The 24,975-nt window shown below is 34.1% G+C and overlaps 1 protein-coding gene across 1 annotated transcript; it reads left to right on the top strand.

The window, feature by feature from the left end:
• Positions 1-428: 428 nt before the first annotated feature.
• On the top strand, positions 429-24,147 carry LOC106746676. The gene is made up of 9 exons (XM_014623474.1): positions 429-626; positions 13,973-14,118; positions 14,237-14,369; positions 22,437-22,554; positions 22,658-22,922; positions 23,097-23,259; positions 23,533-23,678; positions 23,880-24,012; positions 24,094-24,147. Exons 1-9 carry the CDS (start codon positions 429-431, stop codon positions 24,145-24,147), a joined length of 1,356 nt encoding a protein of 451 aa, XP_014478960.1.
• The last annotated feature ends 828 nt before the right edge of the window (positions 24,148-24,975 follow it).

Below are 24,975 nucleotides of genomic sequence, written 5' to 3'. Positions count from 1 at the left end.
TTCGTACACATTAACGTAGCAATGTATACGATGAACGAGGGACGTCAGAGACGTTCAGAATGAACAGACGTGTCCTTTCATGAATCGAATACGTATGTATCTGCGTTGAAGTGCTCGCGGCTCTAAGAAACAATGAATGATCCCGTATGACGTTATTATCAAATGTTACAGCCACAATAATTTTCTTTTTTATGTGGGAAAGAATCATCCACTGTATTTCTTTCTATGCGAAATTGCGCTATCGACTATGATGTTCATTTAGGCATAGGAACTCTACTGAGGGAGAATATTGTTAAATTGCGGTAGATGTAATCAAATTACGAGTATGCAGAGCGCAATATGGCACTTTCTCACAGCGCGTAATTCTACGGTAAAATTCACACTAAAAAGTAGGGTGTTGTATCGATCGATCAGAAAAGAGGGGATGAATGGAGCTTCAGAGACCTTTGCGCGGTCAGACGCATTTCGGTGCTCGTGGAGACATGATCTGCGTGAAGTCGCTGCAACTTGAATTCAATCGGGTTCTCTTGCTGGCGGTCGGTTTGTGGCCCTATGAGCGATCCAAATTCGTTCGAGTGCAATTGATCTTGCTCTACAGCATCTTGATAACCAGCATTATATTTCAGGTACATCAGACTTCTTAGATGTTTATTGCATAATTAATTAACTTTTGCATACTGTTACTCATAATGACCGTTCATTTACATGACGAATAGGTACGATTATATTAAAATAATTTCAATTGCAATATATGGTTATTTCACTTACGCACACCTTTCATTCATATATTACACGCAGAAGAGCAACTAGTGATTCCGGGGCTCTCCATTTGTCATTGATAGGGTTGGTAAATTATATTTAAGACTGTCTTAAGTTCATCTTCAAATGCTTTAAAAGTTACTAAGTGAAGTTAGAAGTTACTAACTTTGTAGCTTTCTAAATTAACACCTAACTGATTAGCTAATTGCAACCCTGGTCATTAAATACCGCAAGTTACGTTTGCGACGCGAAAAGCAGTGAGATCTCTCTTTTCCCCCCAGTTCACAGCGTTTATGACTGCGAAATACAATGCACACTTCGTCATCCAAGTTTTGTCCGCTGCATTCTTCTTCATTACCCTCCTGATCAAATACAACTCATTCAGTTTTAACATAGACAACGTGAGTACACGCAGATATGCGCTTTCACTCGTTCGTGGTGTAAAGCACCTTTCGTTACACGATTGACTTTGTTGAACCTCGCCAAGACAAACGGAATAGAAAATCATTGAAACGACAGATAAAGAATCTATTGGAGGTTCTCCAAAGCATGTACAACGAACTGAAAGACGACAGTGAAGTTATGATCATCAAAAAATACGGAACAATCGCGAAACGTTATACCTACATACTCACGTGTAAGACAATCACTTTTCATTTGCATATCGAGGGTATCAGTGCATCTAAGAGGATTATAATAATTTTCTTAAACTATCCTTCAGTACTCGGTATGATTGGATTATGTCTCTTTGTGTTCCTCCCATTTTGGCCACATATTTTCAATACCACGTTGCCTATGAATGAATCTCGACCGCTCGCCTCGCTACAGATCATTACGGAGTACTTTGTAAATCGAGAAAAATATTTCTACTTAATTCTACTACATATAAACACGGCATTTTGTATCGGCTGGGTCGCGTTGCTGGCGGTAGGAACGATGACTATCACATATTGGCTATATGCCTGCGGGATGTTTCAAATTGCCAGGTGAGGACACTATTAGTCGAAATTGGGAAGGTGAAAAAAATCAGTATTGAACAGTCTCGAACGGTTTCGACGATACATTGCGATTTCTACTTCAGGATTTCTTTGAGTGTTAACGTTTCTCACAACGAAGTTAAATTGTCGAATAATTATAGCAATGCTAGTTGTTTGCAGTTATCGTGTGGAGCAGGCTAAGACGAACAATTCTCTAAAAATAAGCAATGTAAGCAATGATAATTTGGTATATAGAAGGATTATTTGCGCTATACATATGCATCGCAAGGCTTTGAAGTTGGTATTCGTCACAGAAGGGAATCTCACATATGGATGTAATCCGTAAAATAGTGATAATATCTTATTATTTTTAAAGGTTTGTAAAGTGTTTCTTATCTACAATCGAAGTATCGTATTTCATCCTAATGACAGGCATAGTAATTACTTTGAGCCTCAATCTTTATAGGGTAAGTATTGCTTTTCACTATTAAAGCACATTGAATATTATGTTATTTCTATAGGATGACGATCTTGTTCATTGGAGTACGAATGATATCTAAAGTACTTCTATGAATCTGCTACGTAGACTGGATTTATTAGGGACATTAATTTGAGATTTAATGCTATGTTCGATGCAGAATATATGAAAGAATGCGGACTTTGCAAGACACGAAACAATTTACATTTCTACATTCACAGACGCATCAGATCTTTATTAGATTCTATGAAAATGAATTATAACGTCGTATACGTATATTTCAGATTACTGAAGAACTATTAACCGGTGTCAATTTGGAAAAATGTATGTCACCTTTCTTGTTTCTGATTGCCAACTACGTACTAATGTTTCTTGCCACCCATATTTCGCAACAAGTTAAAGATCACAGCAATCTCATATATATTACTGCGTAAGAAACATTTTAACGTTTCTCTATGTATATATGTGTTTGCGTGTCTATCGATATGATGAAAATTAAGTTTTAAGTTTCTCAAAATCGTCGATCGGACATATTTATTCTTTTATAGGTACAACTTCCCATGGTATGTAACTCCCTTATATGTGCAGAAGACTATATTATTCATAATCCAAAAGGCCACTAAACCTTTCAGTGTGAATTTCTTCGGATTAGTTATGGCATCTCTGGAGGGTTTCACAACGGTAAAAATCTAGCATGTAGCATTTAGTCACCTTGTATATTTTATATATTAAAAAAAACTTTTCACTTTTCACTATATAGTTGACGAGCACATCGATATCTTACTTTACCGTTATTTTTTCCATGGGATCATGATGTGCAATCATTGGTGCTGTACACTGTATGTAGTAATATTAGAACCAAATATATAATAAGATAAAATTGTGATTCGGATGCAATTAGCGCATAATTAAATGACAATCAACGCCGCAATAATCCAGAATGTTAATTTTGTATTGCTTATATATTTTTCCTGATGGGAGATACGTATCATGAAACATATAAGACTATTCTTAAGTGGAATAGTTCATTATTACTCTTCTTACGCCCTACAATTTTTTTTTATTTAATATTTTTTAATAGAGGGATTTTAATAATGCGTGAATTAAAAGTGTGGACTATTGTAATCAATCATGGACATCAAAACGTATGAGTGTCTAAAAGATACTGTGGTTCGGCTAACCAAAAAAGTGTTTGGTTAAAATTATTTTTAGCGAAAAATGATATTACATATATCACTGATCACTGATCTGAATAACAGACATTCAAAATTGCTTACGCACTTGTTACCGTACTAAGAAATTAACAACACAGAAAATCAGAATTTAATTCACAAAGGGATTTTTTATGCTGTGGAAATGCATCGTAAAGCTATGACGTAAGTATCTTTCGGATGATGTGTGAATACTTGATACGAGCGATTTAGCGAAACATGTGAGGTTTGCTTCAAGAATAACTTCTCGGAGCAACTTAATGTTTCCGTTACAAAATAGTCGCGACACCGATATTCGAATTTCCGAATTACACGACGTAAAAAAATATAAAGTTTTACACGGGTCAAGTTCGAAAAAAACGGAGAGTAAAACATTATCCTATCTTAATTTCGAGTTATATTTTGTTTTAACTACACCGCAACGAATGATTTGATTATTGAAATACTTAATGATTAAAATATAAAAAATTAATGAAGGGACTTAGGGTTTAGTTAATTTATTAAATGAAAATTTAACTAAAACTAAAATTTTAACTAAAAAAATACCCCTCTGTCATGTAGCGGATCTCATTTATTATTATACAATATACCCTGTTTTACAACAGTAATATTACAACAAAGTGTGTGTGTGTGTGTGTGTGCATCTGTGACTCCTCTGTTTAGATTCATCAAAATTTATATGTCCAAGATAGAAGTGCCTTTCTTCCTTATAATAGTGACCGGAGTAATTTCCCCGAGCCTTAATTTTTTCCGAGTAAGATTCGTTGACTATTTTTATTTGTACCACCGAACGAGTATGTAACACCCCATATAATATAGAACCTTGCAGCAATGTTGCTGCATGCATCTGTGCTGTATAGGACATGATATTATAGTATCATTAATATCGCACTGACACAGTTTCCTTAATAAGAATTCGAATTAGCTAAATCTGTTCGATACTACACGATACAAATTATTAACATTGCGATTCAAACGTATTTTGGAATTAACCTTGAAACATGGAACCTCAGCTTTTTCAGGATATATCGACCGGATTTGAATTCAGGAGAATGATATTGCCTATTATATTTTTATATGTCTTTCATATCTACATGATCATTGCTAACAATTGCACACAACAAATCATGGATCACAACGATCACGTATTTGCGACTGTGTAAGAAATATTTTTATAGCTAACAACATAAAGTATATAAATCAATCAATATGAAAGAAAAAGTGTTAAATTACTTTTTAAAACAAAGATGATCGTATCGAGTGTTTTCCTCGAGAGTTTTGAACTATTTTTATGTGCGTTCAATTCATAATTTCTTCATTAACTCGTAGGTATAGCGTCGAATGGAACGAGGTCTCTTTAGCTATGCAGAAAATAATACTGCTTATGTTGCAAAGAAGCAACAAACCTTTTCATGTGAGTCTGAGTGGGGTATTCACAGGATCTTTAGAAAGCACTGCCAAAGTAAAAAATATATACCGTGTAAATCAGTTTCTTTAGTGCAGCATAATTCAGATGAAAAAAACCGAAAAGTTCCATTACAGTTAATGAGCACTTCTATGTCTTACTTCACCGTTCTTTGTTCCACACGGCAAGAATTGTAACCTACGGTGGAAGAAATAATCAGAACGATCTTTCAAAGCAACCAAGACAACGAGGTTTAATTGGATCAATCACTTAGAGATGTTCAAGAATTATCACTTATGTGCAAATTAAAAATTTTCGTAAATAACAAATGCCTGTGCCTGTAAAAAATATAAAAACTGAGAATTCACGACATTATTTTTGATGAAAATTTCTTATGAAATTTGCTTTTACTTAAATATAATAGCGATTGCAGGAAATTATGAAGAAATTCCATTATACGATATGCAATATTCGTAAAAATGTAACTTTTTTCCACCTGTAAAAGATTAATATAAACAATAATCATATTCTTTATTTTTATTCAATTATAAATGATAATAAAAAATAATTTTATAAATCTACTATATGTAGACTCTAATTACTAAAAACGTTAATTCAATTTTTAATATTACGTTTTAGTATATTTAGGCTGGACGAACAAATATAGGCTGTGCAAAAAACGAAATGGAATACAACACTATATGCAAAAACGTATCTGAATTTTTATAATTTTTCTGACTATTTTTGTAAAACTATTTTTGTAATTCCCGTAAAATTGAGATTCGTACTTAATAGAATAAATAAAATTTTCATTTTACCTCTCCAAAGATGAAAATGTGAAACTTTTCATTTTTGCGTTTTCGCTCCTAAGGATAAGTTACGGGCAAGACCAAAACGAATGAGATAATGAGATCGAGATCTATACGAAAGATTTTCACAGTTGACAAACACATCGACTTTTTTACTTCACTGTTCTGCATTCTACACAGAAATAAAATTATCAAATAAGAGTATGCACCAATGTAAAAGAGTACATTGTAGAGTAGCTAGGTTTTTTTCTGTTAAGGCACAAAGTATTTCTTATGTGTTAACGACAGGATAACATGAGATATCACGAAATTTCTTAAAGTAATGTACTGATGTTTCCACCGATGGCGTACGAGATGAACCGCGTCAGGCGAAACAACTCAACGGCACATAAGAAGAAAGCAAGTTGCGATTCAACCGATCGAATTTTCAGTACACATACATATACACATATAAACGCACACACACATTTTGTACATTTATACATACTAAAGTAGCTACATATTCGCCGAGCGAGAGACCTTTTCCCTCAGGAATCGTATGTGACGTTTGACTACATGTGCTAAAGTGGTCGCGGCTCCAAGAAATGACATATACCTCTATTCCGCATTTCTACTAAATATTATAATATTATAATTATGATTGGGAAACGAACACGGTCGTATTTCTTTTGAGGTGATACCGTACAAACGACTCCATCGGACGTAGAACTCTTTAGGGGAAGAAAATTGCGAATATTCAGATCCGAGTATACAAATTATGGGGTTTCAGAATGCCATGTGGTACTTTCTCATCGCATCGCGCGTATTTCTATAATAAAATTCGCACCGAAAAGTGGGTTGTTATATCGATCAGCGAAGAGGAGGGGATGAACGGAGCCGCGGCGACTACTTTGCGATCAGACGCATCCTGGTGCTCGCGAGGACATGATCTGTGTGAAGTCGTTGCAACTCGAATTCAATAGGGTTCTTTTGCTGGCGGTCGGTTTGTGGCCCTATGAGCAATCCAAATACGTTCGAGTGCAACTTATCTTGCTGTACAGCATCTTGATAACCAGCATTATATTTCAGGTATATCAGACTCCTTAGATATGTATTGCATAATTAATTAACTTTGGCATATTGTTATGTCACAAAAATTGTTCACATACATAACGTTTAGATATGATAATATTAGAATTATTTAAATTGTAATATATGGTTATTTCACTTGCGCACTCTTTCCGTTCATACATTACACGCGGAAAAGCCACCAATGATTCTAGTTGATTCTAGAGCATTCCACTGGCTACTGAAAACTAGTTAAAATAGTAAATAATTTTCTGTTAAATTTAACACAATTCACATGTTCCAAACGGTACATATATATTTCTGTGTTAATTTAACACAAGGTTAATATATTGAAAACAAACATAAATATTACGTCAAGAATTAATAAAAAATTAACACTCGTAGTATGTTAATTGAAGTATAAAATGTGTCATTTTAATACTTATACATGTTGAATATCAACATAACACAGAATATTGAGATAACATAAATACAACATGTTAAATTAACACGTGAATGTGTTAAAATGTTAACAAGGACTGATTATAAGACATATATAAATTATTTTTATTACGTACACTCGGGACAAAAAATGTACAGAAATTTTTTTTTCCTCGCAGTTCACAGCCTTTATAACTGCGAAATGCAATGCACATTTCGTTATCCAAATTCTGTCCGCCGCATTTTTCTTCTTTACCCTCCTGATCAAATACAATTCATTCAGTTTTAACATAGACAACGTGAGTACACGCAGATATGCATAAACTTTCACTCGTTCGTGATGTAAAGCACCTTTTGTTACACAATAGATTTTGTTAAACCTCGCCAAGACAAATGGCATAAAAAATCATTGAAACGACAGATAAAATACCTATTGGAGGTTCTCCAAAGCATGTACAACGAACTGAAAGACGACAGTGAAGTTATGATCATCAAAAAATACGGAACTATCGCGAAACGTTATACTTACATACTCACGTGTAAGATAATCACTCTTCATTTGCATATCGAGGGTATCAGTGTATCTAAGAGCCTTATAATAATTATCTTAAACTATCCTTCAGTACTCGGTATGATTGGATTATGTCTCTTTGTGTTCCTCCCATTTTGGCCGCATATTTTCAATATCACGTTGTCCATGAATGAATCTCGACCGCGTGCCTCGCTACAGATCATTACGGAGTACTTTGTAAATCGAGAGGAATACTTCTACTTAATTCTATTACATATAAACACGGCATTTTGCATCGGCTGGGTCGCGTTGCTGGCGGTAGGAACGATGACTCACACATATTGGCTATATGCCTGCGGGATGTTTCAAATTGCCAGGTGGGGATACTATTAGTCGAAATTGGGTTCGTGAGAAAAATCAATATTGAACAGTGTCGATCCGTTTTGACGATACTGTGCGATTTCTACTTCAGGATTCTTTGAGTGTTAATGTTCCTCACAGTGAAGTAAAATTTTCGAATAATTATAGCAATGCTAGTTGTTTGCAGTTATCGTGTGGAGCAGGCTACGACGAACTATTCTCCAAAAATAAGCAATGTAAGCAATGATAATTTGGTATATAGAAGGATTATTTGTGCTATAGATATGCATCACCAGGCTTTGACGTTGGTATTCATCACCGAAGTAAATCCCATATATTGATGTAATCGGTAAAATAGTGATAATATCTTGTTATTTTTAAAGATTTGTAAAGTATTTCTTATCCACTATCGAGGTATCGTATTTCTTTCTAACATCAAACTTAGTAATTACTTTGAGCCTCAATCTTTATCGGGTAAGTATTGCTTTCCACTATTAAGGCACATTAAATATTACGTTATTTCAATAGCGTGACGATCTTGTTCATTGAGGTACGAATGGTATCTAAAATATTTCTATGAATCTGCTATGTAGACAGGATTTATTAGGATCATTAATTTGATAATTAATGCTTCGTTTGCTACAGAATATATGAAAGTGTACGGACTTTGCAAGACACGAAACAATTTATATTTCTACATTCATAGACGCATCAGATTTTGATTACATTCTATGAAAATGAATTGTATTTTCGTACACGTACATTTCAGATTACTGAAGAACTATTAACTGGTGTCAATTTGGAAAATTGTATATCACCTTTATTGTTTCTGATTGCCAACTACGTAGTAATGTTTCTTGCCACCCATATTTCGCAACAAGTTAAAGATCACAGCAATCTCATATATATATCTGCGTAAGAAACATTTTGGCGCTTGTGTATGTTTATATGTGTTGCGTGTGTATCGAAGTGATGAAAATTAAGTCTTTAGTTTCTCAAAATCGTCGATAGGCCACACTTATTCTTTTGTAGGTATAACTTCCCATGGTATATTACTCCTTTGCATGTGCAGAGGACTATATTGTTCCTACTTCTAAAGGGCACTTATCCTTTCAGTGTGAATTTGTTTGGATTAGTGGTGGCATCGCTGGAGGGTTTTATGAGGGTAAAAATCTAGCATGTAGCATTTAGTCACCTTGTATATTTTATATATTAAAAAAAACTTTTCACTTTACATTATATAGTTGACAAGCACATCGATATCGTATTTTACCGTTATTTTTTCCATGGGACCATGATATGCGATCATTTCCATGGGACCATTGATGCTGTACACTATATGTAGTAATTTAGAACCAAATATATAATAAGATGAAATTGTGATTCGAATGCAATTAGCGCATAATTAAATGACAATCAACGCCGCAATAATCCAGAATGTTAATTTTTTATTGCTTATATGTTTTTCCTAGTGGGAGATACGTATCATGAAACATATAAGACTATTTCTAAGTGGAATAGTTCATTATTACTTTTCTTAGGCCCACAATTTTTTTTTTATTTAATATCTTTTAATAGAGGGATTTAAATAATGCCTGAATTGAAAGTATGGACTATTGTAATCAATCATGGATATCAAAACATATGAATGTTTAAAAGTCACTGTAGTTCGGTTACTCAAAAGAAAATATTTAGTTAAAATTATTTTTAGCGAAAAATGATATTACATATATCACCGATCATGATCCGAATATCAGACATTCAAAATTGCTTACGCATTCGTAACCTCGAAACGCACACGACGGACTAAAGAATTGTAATGTAAAAAATGGTGATTACAATTGCGCGATTTTTCTTTAAAAGAAGCCTCTCAAGAATATACTCTGTCGGAAAAACGCATCTCTCAAATTGCCTTCGACGCAAAGATAATTGCTTAATCGTACACTCGTTCTTGCGAAAAATTTTTTAAGTGCGACTGTATGATATCGCGGTGGTATATTTCGTTATTTCACGTTGCTTAGAAAACTAAATTAAAGAATTTACTTAAGAATTTACTAAATTAAAGAATTTACACTAAAATATATATTAGAACAGAGGTTTCGTAGAATAATCAATCGAGCGAAAAGAAGGGTTCAGCGAATTTTCGCCCATTTGTTCGCGGTCAAACGACGCTCGACATTCGTAGAGAAATGATCTGTGTGGACATTCGAGATTTCAACATTAATCGGACCGTAAGCTTCTTTTGCTTACGGTCGGCTTATGGCCTTACGAAACATCCAAAATTACTCGCCTGCAATTGATATGCTCTATGATGTCTTAATCAGTTCTATTATATTTCAGGTAAGTCAATATTTATGTACACCTGATTTTTTTTCTAGAATACTTGTCAGTTACAAGATTTATGAACCACAATATATAGTTTCCATTATTACTACCACTACTATACACATATCTATCTATCTATATCCATCAATATAGATAAAATTATTATCTATCTATATCCATCAATATAGATAAAATTATTTGAAATTAAGATCACATATTTTTATCATGCTATAACTATTATAAGTAAATATGCATCATTGGATTTTTTGACAAGATATTCTATGTAGAAATGTGATAAATGATTTGAGATGTTTTTATATTAACTGGAAAAATATTTTTGAAACTCTAATACTTCAACGAATGTTTCAATTTTCGCAGTTTACAACATTATTGACTTTAGAATGTATCCCGCAGTTTATTATGGAAGTTCTGTCTTCCGTAAACTTTTTTGCTACTTGCATTATAAAATATATCTGCTACAGTCTTAATATGGATACTGTAAGTGATTGAATAAAACTAAGGTTCAATTATTTGTCGTAAATATTTTACGCCTAATAATTCTCCCCACAGAACATTCTTTGTTAAATTTCTCTTAAAAACGAATGGTAGATACAACACTTGTTGTAACTACTTCAGTACATAGTTGATGAGCTAAAAGACGAGGTTGAAATAGCTATAACGGCAGAATATGGGGCTACCGGGAAACGTAATATTATATATTTACTGGTGAGGTAATAATTATTTTCATTTCCTTGCTTCTTTCGTTTTCGTTTTCATGCTTTCTTTCTCTCATAATCCATTATCTTCATTACTGCTTGGTTTATGTCCAGTCACAAAAAGATTGCAACATTTATAAGTTTCGAAGTATTTCCTGTGTCCAGTAGAAAAATTTATTTTTCAGTAATCTCAGAAAGTACATTTCTCAGGCAGTACATTTACACATACATACACACACATAAACGCACATACACATTCTGTACATTTGTACATACTAAAGTAGCTACACATCCGCCGTGCGAGAGACACTTCCTCTCAAGAATCGTATGTGACGTTTGACTACATGGGCTAAAATAGTCGCGGCTCCAAGAAACGACATATGCCTCTATTTGGCATTTCTACTAAATATTATAACTATGTTTATTATTTAAGTAGGAAACAAACACAGGTCATATTTTTATCGAGGTAATACCGCACAATCAACTCCATCGGTCGTACAGCTCTTTCGGGAAAGAAAATTGCGAATATTCATATGCGAATATCCAAATTACGGGGTTTCAGAATGCCACATGGTACGTTCTCATCGTATTACGAGTATTTCTATGATAAAATTTGCACCGAAAAGGTGAGGTGTTATATCGATCGGCGAAGGGGAGGGGATAAGTGGAGCCGCGGCGACTACCTTGCGATCAGACACATCTTGGTGCTCGCAAAGACATGATCTGCGTGAAGTCGTTGCAACTCGAATTCAATAGGGTTCTTTTGCTGGCAGTCGGTTTGTGGCCCTATGAGCAATCCAAATTCGTTCGTGTGCAACTGATCTTGCTGTACAGCATCTTGATAACCAGCGTTATATTTCAGGTATATCAAACTTCTTACATATTTATTGAATAATTAATTAATTCTTGCATATTATTATGTCACAACGATCGTTCACATACATCACGATTAGATATGAAAATATTAGAATAATTTCAATTGTAATATATGGTTACATGACTTGCGCACTCTTTCCGTTCATACATTACACGCGGAAAAGCCACTAATGATTCTGGAACTTTCCATTTGCCACTTTCCATTTGTCAAAAATGTTACATTAGTACATAATTTTCTGTTAAATTTAACATATTTTACATGTTCCTAAACGGTCCATACACATTTCTGTGTTAATTTAACACTAGCATAATGTATCAAAAAATAACATAAATATAACGTTCGCAATTAATAAAAAAGTAACACTTGTAATATGTTAATTGAAGTATAAAATGTGTCATTTTAATAGTTACATATGTTATATATCAATATAACACAGAATATTGAGATAACATAAATACAACATGTTAAATTAACACGTGAGTGTGTTAAAATGTTAACAAGGATTGTTTTTAAGACAAATATAAATTGTTTTTATTACGTACACTCGCGGCAAAAAAATCTACAGAAATTTTTTTTTCCTCGCAGTTCACAGCGTTCATAACTGCGAAATGTAATGCACATTTCGTTATCCAAATTCTGTCCGCCGCATTTTTCTTCATTACCCTCCTGATCAAATATAACTCATTCAGTTTTAATATAGCCAACGTGAGTACACGCAGTTATGCATAGACTTTCACTCGTTCGTGGTGTAAAGCACCTTTCGTTACACGATAGATTTTGTTAAACCTTGACAAGACAAACGGCATAAAAAATTATTGAAACGACAGATAAAATACCTGCTGGAAGTTCTCCAAAGCATGTACAACGAACTGAAAGACGACAGTGAAGTTATGATCATCAAAAAATACGGAACTATCGCGAAACGTTATACTTACATACTCACGTGTAAGATAATCACTCTTCATTTGCATATCGAGAGTATCAGTGTATCTAAAAGGCTTATAATAATTTTCTTAAACTATCCTTTAGTACTCGCTATGATTGGATTATGTCTCTTTGTGTTCCTCCCATTTTTGCCGCATATTTTCAATATCACGTTGTCCATGAATGAATCTCGACCGCGTGCCTCGCTACAGATCATTACGGAGTACTTTGTAAATCGAGAGGAATATTTCTACTTAATTCTACTACATATAAACACGGCATTTTGCATCGGCTGGGTCGCGTTGCTGGCGGTAGGAACGATGACTATCACATATTGGCTATATGCCTGCGGGATGTTTCAAATTGCCAGGTGGGGATATTATTAGTCGAAATTGGGATCGTGAGAAAAATCAGTATTGGGCAGTCTCGAACTCTTGTCTCGAACATAACGATGCAGTGCGATTTCTAATTCAGGATTTCTTTAAGTGTTAACGTTCCTCACAACAAAGTTAAATTGTCGAATAATTATAGCAATGCTAGTTGTTTGCAGTTATCGTGTGAAGCAAGCTACGACAATCAACTCTCTAAAAATACTGAATATAAGCAATGATAATTTGGTATATAGAAGGATTATTTGCGCTATAGATATGCATCGCAAAGCTTCGACGTTGGTATTCATGATCGAAATGAATTCCACGTGTGGATATAATCCGTAATATACTAATAATACTTTGTCATTTTTGAAGGTTTATAAAGTGCTTCTCATCCACAATCGAGGTATCGTATTTCATCCTAATGACAGGCATAGTAATTACCATGAGCCTTAACCTTTATCGGGTACATATTGCGTTTCACTGTTAAAGCACGTTGAATTTTATGGTATTTCTATAAGGTGACGATCTTGTTCAATGGAGTACGAATAATATCTAAAATACTTCTATGAGTCTGCTACGTAGACTGGATTTATTAGGGACATTAATTTGAGATTTAATGCTATGTTCGATGCAGAATATATGAAAGAATACGGATTTTGCAAGACACGAAACAATTTATATGTCTACATTCATAGGCGCATCAGATCTTGATTACATTGTATAAAAATTAATCGTGCCGTCATATACGTATATTTCAGATTACTGAAGAACTATTAACAGGTGTGAATTTGGAAAAATGTATATCACCTTTATTGTTTCTGATTGCCAACTACGTACTAATGTTTCTTGCCACCTATATTGCGCAACAAGTTAAAGATCATAGTAATCTCATATATATTACTGCGTAAGAAACATTTTAACGTTTGTGTATGTATATATGTGTTGGCGTGTGTATCGATATGTTGAAAATTATGCTTTTATTTTCTCAAAATTGTCTATCGGACGCATTTATTCTTGTATAGGTACAACTTCCCTTGGTATATTACTCCCTTACATGTGCAGAGGACTATATTATTCATACTCCAAAAAGGCACTAATCCTTTCAGTATAAATTTGTTTGGATTAGTCATGGGATCTCTGGAGGGTTTCTCAAGGGTATGAATCTAGCGTATAATATTTAGTCACTTTGTATATTTTATGTATTAAAAAAGCTTTACACTTTTCACTATGTAGTTGACGAGCACATCGATATCTTTCTTTACCGTTATTTTTTCCATGGGACCATGATGTACGATCATTGATGCTGTACACTATACGTAGTAATATTATAACTAAATATGTAATAAAATGGAATTGTGATTCGGATGCAACTAGAGCATAATTAAATGACAATAAACGCCACAATAATCCGGAATGTTGATTTTTTATTGCTTTTAGGTTTTTCCTAATGGAAGGTACGTATCACGGAACATATAAGACTATTCCTGAATGGATTAGTTCATTATTATACTTCTAACTCCATACAATTTTTTTTTAATTTAATATCTTTTAATAGAGAGATTTAATAATGTGTGAATTAAAAGTATGTACTGTTGTAATCAATCATGGATATCAAAACTATGTATCATATGAATGTCTAAAAGACACTAGTTTGACTAATAAAAAAAAAATATTTAGTTAAAATTATTTTTAGCGAAAAATAATACTGCATATATCACCGATCATGATCCGAATAAGGGCCATTCAAAATTGCTTACGCCATCGTAACCTAGAAAAGAAACGTCGGAGTGAAGAATTGTAATGCTATAAAATGGTGATTACGACTGCGCAATTATTCTTCAAAAGAAGTCTCTCAGGAATATTTCTCTGTAGAAAAAACGTATCTGTCAAATTGCTATTGACGCAAAGACAATTGCTTAATCTTACACTCGTTCTTGCGAAAGATTTTTTAATTGTGTCTGTCCGATCTCGCGGTGGTATTTTTCGTTATTTCGCGTTACATAAAAAAATAAATTAAAGAATTTACTCTAAAATATATATTATAAGAGAGGAATCGTAGAATGATCGATCGACCGAAAAAGTGGTTCGGCGAAATTTCGCCCATTCCTTCGCGGTCAAACGACGCTCGACAATCGTAGAGGAATGATCAGTGCGAACACTGGATATTTCAACATTAATCGGCATCTCTTGCTTACGGTCGGCTTATGGCCTTACGACCAATCAAAAATTTCTCGCCTCCCATTGATGTGCTCAATGGTGTTTTAATCAGCACTATTATATTTCAAGTATGACAGTACATATGTATTCCAGATTTTTTTATAATAGAATATTTGTCAGTTGTGCGATTAATGAATCACAATATATAGTTTTCATTATTACTACCACTGCTATACACACATCTATCTATCTATCTATATCTATCAATATAGATAAAATTATTTGAAATTAAGATCACATATTTTTATCATGCTATAATTATTATAAGTAAACATGCATCATTGAATATTTTGACAAGATATTCTATGTAGAAATGTGATAAATGATTTGAGATGATTTTATATTTGTTGAAAAGATATTTTTGAAAATGCGATACTTCAACGAATGTTTCATTTTCCGCAGCTTGCAACATTTCTGACTTCAGAATGTACCCCGCAATTTATTATGGAAGTTCTCTCTTCCGTAATCTTTTTTGCTACTTACATTATAAAATATAACTCTTACTGTTTTAATATGAATACCGTAAGTCATCGAATAAAACTAACATTCAATTATTTGTGTAAATATTTTACGCTTAATAATTCTCCCCACAGTACATTCTTTGTTAAATTTCTCTTAAAAACGAACGGTAGATACAGCATTTGTTGAAACTATTTCAGTACACACTTGTTTAGCTGAAAGACGAGTGTGAAATAGATATCATGGGAGAATATGGAGCTACCGGGTAATATAATATTATTATATTTACGGGTGAGATAATCCATTATTTTCATTTTCGTGCTTTTTTCATTTTCACTTTCTTGCTTTCTTTCTCTCATAATCCATTACTTCAATTACTGCTTGGTTTATGACTAGTTACAAAAAAATTGCAACATTTTTTTGTAAATTTCGAAATACTTCCTGTGCCCAATAGAAAAATTTATTTTTCAGTAATTTTAGAAAGTATATTTCTCAGGCAGTACATTTACACATACATACACACACACATAAACGCACATACACATTCTGTATATTTGTACATACTAAAGTAGTTACACATCCGCCGAGTGAGAGACGTTTCATCTCAGGAATCGTATGACATTTGACTGCATGTGTTAAAGTAGTCGCAGCTCCAAGAAACGACATATACCTCTATTCGGCATTTCTACTAAATATTATAACTCTGGTTATTATTTAAGTGGGAAACAAACACCGGTGGTATTTCTTTTGAGGTGATACCGCACAATCGACTCCATCGGACGTAGAGCTCTTTCGGAAAAGAAAATTGCGAATATTCAGATCCGAATATCCAAATTACGGGGTTTCAGAATGTCATATGGTACTTTCTCTTCGCATCGCACGTATTTCTATAATAAAATTTGTATCGAAAAGTGGGATGTTATATTGACCGGCGAAGAGGAGGGGATGAACGGAGCCGCGGCGACTACCTTGCGAGCAGACGCATCTTGATTCTCGCAAAGATCTGCGTAAAATCGTTGCAACTCGAATTCAATCGGGTTCTTTTGCTGGCGGTCGGTTTGTGGCCCTATCAGCAATCAAAATTTGTTCGTGTGCAACTGATCTTGCTGTACAGCATCTTGATAACCAGCGTTATATTTCAGATATATCAGACTTCTTAGATATTTATTGCATAATTAATTAACTTTTGCATATTGTTATGTCACTACGATCGTTCACATACATCACGTTTAGATATGATTATATTAGAATAATTTCAATTGTAAGATACGGTTATTTCACTTATGCACTCTTTCCGTTCATACATTACACGCGAAAAAGCCACTAATAATTCTAGAGCTTTCCATGATTCTAGAGCTAATGATTCCAGAGCTTAGCCATTTAAAAAATGTTACAATAGTAAATAATTTTGTGCTAAATTTAATACAATTCACATGTTCCAAACGGTTCATATATATTTCTGTGTTAATTTAACACAAGGTTAATATATTGAAAAGAAACACATATATTACGTCAAGAATTAATAAAAAATTAACACTCGTAATATGTTAATTAAAGTATAATATGTTTTATTTTAATACTTACATATGTTGAATATCAATATAACACAGAATATTGAGATAACATAAATACAACATGTTAAATTAACACGTGAGTGTGTTAAAATGTTAACAAGGATTGTTTTTAAGACAAATATAAATTGTTTTTATTACGTACACTCGCGGCAAAAAAATCTACAGAAATTTTTTTTTCCTCGCAGTTCACAGCGTTCATAACTGCGAAATGTAATGCACATTTCGTTATCCAAATTCTGTCCGCCGCATTTTTCTTCATTACCCTCCTGATCAAATATAACTCATTCAGTTTTAACATAGACAATGTGAGTACACGTAGATATAGACTTTTACTCATTTGTGGTGTAAAGCACCTTTCGTTACACGATAGATTTTGTTAAATTTCGCCAAGACAAACGGCATAGAAAATCATTGAAATGACAGATAAAAAATCTACTGTAAGTTCTGCAAAACATGTACAACGAGCTGAAAGACAACAGTGAAATTATGATCATCAAAAAATACGGAACTATCGCGAAATGTTATACCTACATGCTCACATGTAAGACAATTACTCTTCATTTGCATATTGAGGGTATCAGTGCATCTAAGAGGCTTATAAAAATTTTTTTAAACCATCCTTCAGTAATCGGTATGATTGGATTATGTCTCTTTGTGTTCCTTCCATTTTGGCCACATATTTTCAATACCACGTTGTCCATGAATGAATCTCGACCGCTCGCCTCGCTACAGATCATTACGGAGTACTTTGTAAATCGAGAGGAATATTTCTACTTAATTCTACTACATATAAACACGGCATTTTGCATCGGCTGGGTCGCGTTGCTGGCGGTAGGAACGATGACTATCACATATTGGCTATATGCCTGCGGGATGTTTCAAATTGCCAGGTGAGGACACTATTAGTCGAAATTGGGAAGGTGAAAAAAATCAGTATTGAACAGTCTCGAACGGTTTCGACGATACATTGCGATTTCTACTTCAGGATTTCTTTGAGTGTTGACTCACAACGAAGTCCTCACAACGAAGTTAAATTGTGGAATAATTATAGCAATGTTAGTTGTTTGCAGTTATCGTGTGGAGCAAGCTATGACAAATAACTCTCTAAAAATATTGAATATAAGCAATGATAATTTAGTATATAGAAGGATTATTTGCGCTATAGATATGCATCGCAAAGCTTCGACGTTGGTATTCATGATCGAAATGAATTCCACGTGTGGATATAATCCGTAATATACTAATAATACCTTGTCATTTTTAAAGGTTTATAAAGTGCTTCTCATCCACAATCGAGGTATCGTATTTCATCCTAATGACAGGCATAGTAATTACCATGAGCCTTAATCTTTATCGGGTACGTATTGCGTTTCGCTATTAAAGCACGTTGAATTTTACGGTATTTCTATAGGATGACGATCTTGTTCATTGGAGTACGAATGATATCTAAAATACTTCTATGAGTCTGCTACGTAGACTGGATTTATTAGGGACATTAATTTGAGATTTAATGCTATGTTCGATGCAGAATATATGAAAGAATACGGATTTTGCAAGACACGAAACAATTTATATGTCTACATTCATAGGCGCATCAGATCTTGATTACATTGTATAAAAATTAATCGTGCCGTCATATACGTATATTTCAGATTACTGAGGAACTATTAACAGGTGTGAATTTGGAAAAATGTATATCACCTTTATTGTTTCTGATTGCCAACTACGTACTAATGTTTCTTGCCACCTATATTTCGCAACAAGTTAAAGATCACAGCAATCTCATATATATTACTGCGTAAGAAACATTTTAACGTTTGTGTATGTATATATGTGTTTGTGTGTGTATCGATATGATGAAAATTAAGTTTTAAGTTTCTCAAAATCGTCGATCGGACACACTTATTCTTTTGTAGGTATAACTTCCCTTGGTATATTACTCCCTTACATGTGCAGAGGACTATATTATTCATTCTTCAAAAGGGCACTTATCCTTTCAGTATGAATTTGTTTGGATTAGTCATGGTATCTTTGGAACGTTTCACAAGGGTAAAAATGTAGTATGTAGCATTTAGTCACCTTGTATATTTTATATATTAAAAAGAACTTTTCACTTTTCACTATATAGTTGACGAGCACATCGATATCTTACTTTACCGTTATTTATTCCATGGGACAATGATGTACGAGTTGTTGAACTGATGCTGTACCATATATAATAACATTAGTGCAAGATATAAATTAAGTTGAAATTATGATTCCAATATAATTATCACACAGTTAAATTATAACCATCGTTGCAATAATCCAATATGTCCAAATCTCAATTTTTGATTGCTTATGTATTTCTCCTAGTGCAAGATACGTATTATAAACATGTAAGACTCTTCGTAAATGGCATAATTCGTTACTCTTTTAATGCGCTTCAATTTTTTCACATTTCTTTGTTCCATACGGTAAAAATTGTAAACCTACGGTGGAAAATAATATATAATAAAATATAATCGAGACGATCTCTCGAAGTAACTAACACGACGAGTTCTAGTTGGATCAATCGCTTGGAGATTTTCGAGAGTTATCACTTATGTGCAAATTAAAAATTTCCTTTTATAACAAATGCCTGGGTCTGAAAAAATAAAATGTTGACAATTCACGACGTTATTTTTAAAAATGGAAATTTCCTATGAAACTGGTTTTTATTTACATACTGTTGCAATTGCAGGAAATTATGGAGAATTAGTTATATATCTGCCAAGCGAGAGACATTTCCCCTCATAGGTCATACCTGACGTTTGACTACACGCGGTAAAGTGATCGAGGCTCCATGAAACCTACGCATGTTCCTACGCGGCATTTTTATTAAATATTACAGCTATGGTTATTTTTTTGCATAGGAATCAAAACGTATGAATGTCTAAAAGACACTATGCTTCGCAAGTATGTTCGACGAATATTATTTTGAGCAGAAAGTAATATTACATGATCGATGATGATCCGAAGACAGCCATTTGTACTCGCTTATGCATACGTAACTTCGAAACACGCTGGACTAAAGAAACGAGTACCTATGACGCTAAAAAATGGTGACTGCGACTACATAAGTTTCCCGCAAAAAGAAGTTAAAGGAAGCCTTACAAAAATGTTTCTTCGTGAGAAAAGCGCATTTGCCAAATTGCCATCGGCGTGAAGACAATTATTTAATAGCATACTCGTTTTTACGGAAAATTCTCAAAGTAGTCTAATGTAGTTATTGCATAATTAAATAACACGCAAAATCAAAAGTTCATTAAGTACTTGATACTTCTTGTGAATTTATTTTCTAATGCGATATATGCAGATAATTGCGATACGTACCGCATGTACTTACTCGTACGTGCCACCATCCTCAAAGCAAAATTATTTCTCATAAGAAGCGATTTAACTGACCTTAAACAATAATCTGAATGCTGACACTTAACATCCTACTTAAGCGTACGAAGCTCCGAAGTATATATACACTCGCTGAAACCATATGGAAGTGTGACTCCGACAAGTAATGTCCGCGACTGCGCGTTTTTAACGTGGAAAAGTCTCTCGAGCGTGTTCCTCCGTGAGAAAAATGCACATGTCAAATTACTAGCCGGCGCTAAAATCGATCGCTTAATCGCGGACTTCCTTTGGAACGGGCAAATTATTAAATTGCACATTTTACGGTCGTACGCGTCGTCCCGCGTTAATTTTACGACGGAAAATTTCGCTAGAGAGAAAAGTCACGAAATGTTTGATCGACGAAAAAGAGGGGACAAACGGAGCTTCACTTTTTTTTTCGCGGTTAAACCCGATTCGGCACTCGCGCAGAGATGATCTGCGTGAAGTCGCTACAACTCAATCTCAATCGGATTCTCTTAATAACGATTGGCTTATGGCCCTTTGAGCGATCTAAATTCGACCGAGTGCGACTGATCTTCATTTACAGTATCTTCATAACCTCCATTGTGTTCCCGGTATGTTGCTTATGACGTTTAATATTTAGCATGTAATACCTGACAACTAATGTTGTGTAATTATAAACTATTACACTTTATTGTGCATTTGCATATTAATATACAATCATTAACACGAATACATTTAAACATAATTATATTATATAAATAATCATATTTGTGCACATTTTGTTCAGTTACGTATAGATAAGCGTCTGATAACATTATTCAACACTATTTTGCAATACGAATATGAATAGTCATTTCCGATATATTTTTGTTTGCTAAATACGAATCCGTTATCCCAATTTGGTTGCATCACGTCACAATTTTCAGAAAAATGAAATCTAAGAAGCCAAAAATGTCAATTTTGCGTTTTTCATGATGTTGCAGCACTGCCGGCAAATATTTTTTTTCAATTTTGTGAATGTCCCCTGAAAGAATCAATTTTTAGCTTTAAAATGCATTTTGTTTCATTTCAGTATGATTTTTCATTTTGTCGAGATGTAACATGAAATCAAAATAAAAATCATCGTTTTTAGCCTCTTTGGCTCCAAAGAGACGTCTTTTTTTTTTAATTTCTGACGTGATAGCTAAATTTGGACAAGTGTTTAATAGGCAGAAATATATTAGAAATGATTATTCACACTCGTGATGCAAAAAAAGGTCCAAATATATCGAACAATAAAATTATTAAAAAGATTTTTCACTTATTTATAAGATACTAAAGTAAATTTCGCCACACCAAAGCCCCAACAAAATCGTTTTGCGCAGCTTGCAACATTCGCGACATCGAAATGTACTCCGCAACTTATCATCGAAGTCTTGTCAGTTGCATTTTTCCTTATCTGCTTCCCGTTAAAATACATCGCGTTCTATCTTAATTTGGACACTGTAAGTATTAGGTTTTTCACTCATGCTTCAGCGTTTTGTGCACAGTTCCGCTAAACGACCAATTTTGTCGAACTCAACAAAAATATGTAACATAGAGAATTGTCGAAACAATATAGATAAAGCTTACAATGGAAATACTTCAGAGTACCTACGACGAGCTGACGGACGACAGTGAGATTGCTATCATAGAAAAATATGGAACTACGGCGAAACGTTACACCTGCGTGCTCACGCGTAAGACGTTTCACCGCTCTTGTGCTTTGGTTATTTAAAATTTTCCTTTAAGACAGCATATGTTGCAAGTCACATTTATACGACAATTTCCTCGAACTTTTAGTGCTCGTCTCACTCAGCATATCTGTTTTTACGTTTCTTCCATTCTGGCCACGATTTCTTGACGTCGTATGGCCCGCGAATGAATCTCGTCCGTATCCTCCGTTGCAAATTACGATGGAGTACTTTTCCGATCAAGAGACGTATTTTTACTTGTTCGCGCTGCACACAAGCGTGATTTTTTGCATAGGAGAAACTACGTTATTGGCGACAGGAGCGATTATCATAGCGTATGTGCAATACGTTTGCGGAATGTTTAGGGTCGCCAGGTGAGAACGCGGCAGCGGATACCGAAGTTTGAACTCACACAAGTGAGATGGGTTTCTTCATCCCAAGCTGGTTTGACAAAACTGCGATTTTTTCCACTTCAGGATGCAATCGCATTTTAACATCGTAAGCGGCTAGATTGTTATATGATTACAGCATATCAGTTTTTTTTACAGTTATCGTATGGAGCAGGCCATGGTCGGTACCTTAAAAATGAGTGACACGAAATATAAGAGCTTGGTGCACAAGAAGATAATTTACGCTATAGATATGCATCGCAGGGCTTTGAAGTTAGCATCTTACGATGCTTGTGCAGCAAATAAGATATATTTTAGCTGTGTAAGATATGCGATACACGATTATTCGATAGAAATTATTTTCTTTATTGTTTCCAAAGGTTTCTAAAGCTCTTTTTCGCCAAATTCGAGATGTACTTCTTTCTGTTAATGTTATCCATAGTGATTTCACTAAGCCTCAATCTTTATCGTGTAAGTATGAAAAGTTATATACAGTCAGTGTATAATTGTGTACGACCAATGAAATCGGCTTAGCATTAAGTGAGTAGAATCATGACAAAACGTGAGTAATTTCAGGCATTCAACCATGTTTCAGATTTATCACGGATTTTCAACTGGATGCGACATCGAAAGATCGATAACATCCACTTTATTTCTACTTTCTCACTATGTATACGTATTTGTGTCTAATCTGAACGCGCAACAGATCACTGATCATAATGAGCACGTATTTGCCACCGTGTAAGAGACATTTATATATGTGTGTATGATAGAAGCAGAAAAATTTCGTTAAATGAGAAGCACACACACACACACACACACGATGTAAAATTAATTGAAATAAATAATTGGAAAATGTTTCGCACATACGAAAAGTATATGTTTTAAGAATTATTTATTAAATTTTATTGTGAAATTAGATATTTCGTTACTATTTTGCAGATACAACATTCAGTGGTACACTGCTCCATTACAAATACAAAGAATAATATTATTCTTGTTGCAAAGAGGCACTAAAATGTTCTACATAAATCTCGTAGGACTGTTTGTGGGATCTATGGAAGGATTCACTACGGTATGAATTTTAATATGTATTAAAATATATTTACTTTAACGTACTTCATAAATTCATAAAGAATCATCGTATATGTTGCAGTTAACGAGCGCGTCGATATCTTATTTCACCGTTGTGTACGCCACCAATCGATAATGTAAAAATAATTAAAAATCCTGTACGATCCTATATATAAATATATAATTTAAATCTGAAATAAAGTTTATGAAACGTATGCTATACAAGTACATGAAATTGCAGCATAATTATGCTACGAAATTAAACAATATATAACATTGACAAATGAAGATATGTTTGATTCCTGATAGAATTTATTTATTTATTTTTTGATACGATACGCATACGCTCTATGATGCGCTATGTTATGTGCTTAATCGACGATAATCTGAAGAACGATTTTTAACGCTGCTTGCACAAACGTAAGCTCTGGAACTCCGTACTCGACAAGACTATGTGGGTTTGTGTCTCCGACAAGTGGTAACTGCGACTGCGTAAGCACCACTTCGATAAAGCTCTCAATAATATTTTTCCCGTGAGAAAAGCACACTTGTGAAATTGCGGTTGGCGTAAAATTGACCGTTTAATGATGGTATTGTTCTCAAGAGGAATTCTTAAATTGCGAGAGCCCCGTCTCGCGATCGTGTTACCGTTATTTGTCGTTCTGTATTATACATGCACAGTAAATTAGAACATTTATTTAAAAACACACGCTAGAAGAGAGAACTTCAGTAACGATCAGGCGAGAAGAGAACAAAGACGAATCTTCGTTCATTTCGTCATAGCCAGACGTGTACAGATACTGTTAGAAAAATGATATGCGTGAACACTCGATATTTCACTCTTAACCGGATACTTCTGCTCATGGTTGGCTTGTGGCCTTTCGAACGAACCAACTTAACTCGGCTGCAGCTGACTTTGTTCTATTGCATCATAATAAGTTTTATTCTATTTCAGGTATTTTAC

This window comes from Dinoponera quadriceps, unplaced genomic scaffold (assembly GCF_001313825.1).
Source record: "Dinoponera quadriceps isolate SergipeBrazil2010 unplaced genomic scaffold, ASM131382v1 scaffold1565, whole genome shotgun sequence".
Lineage (NCBI taxonomy): Eukaryota > Metazoa > Arthropoda > Insecta > Hymenoptera > Formicidae > Dinoponera > Dinoponera quadriceps.
This window is presented reverse-complemented; position numbering and strand designations above follow the sequence as displayed.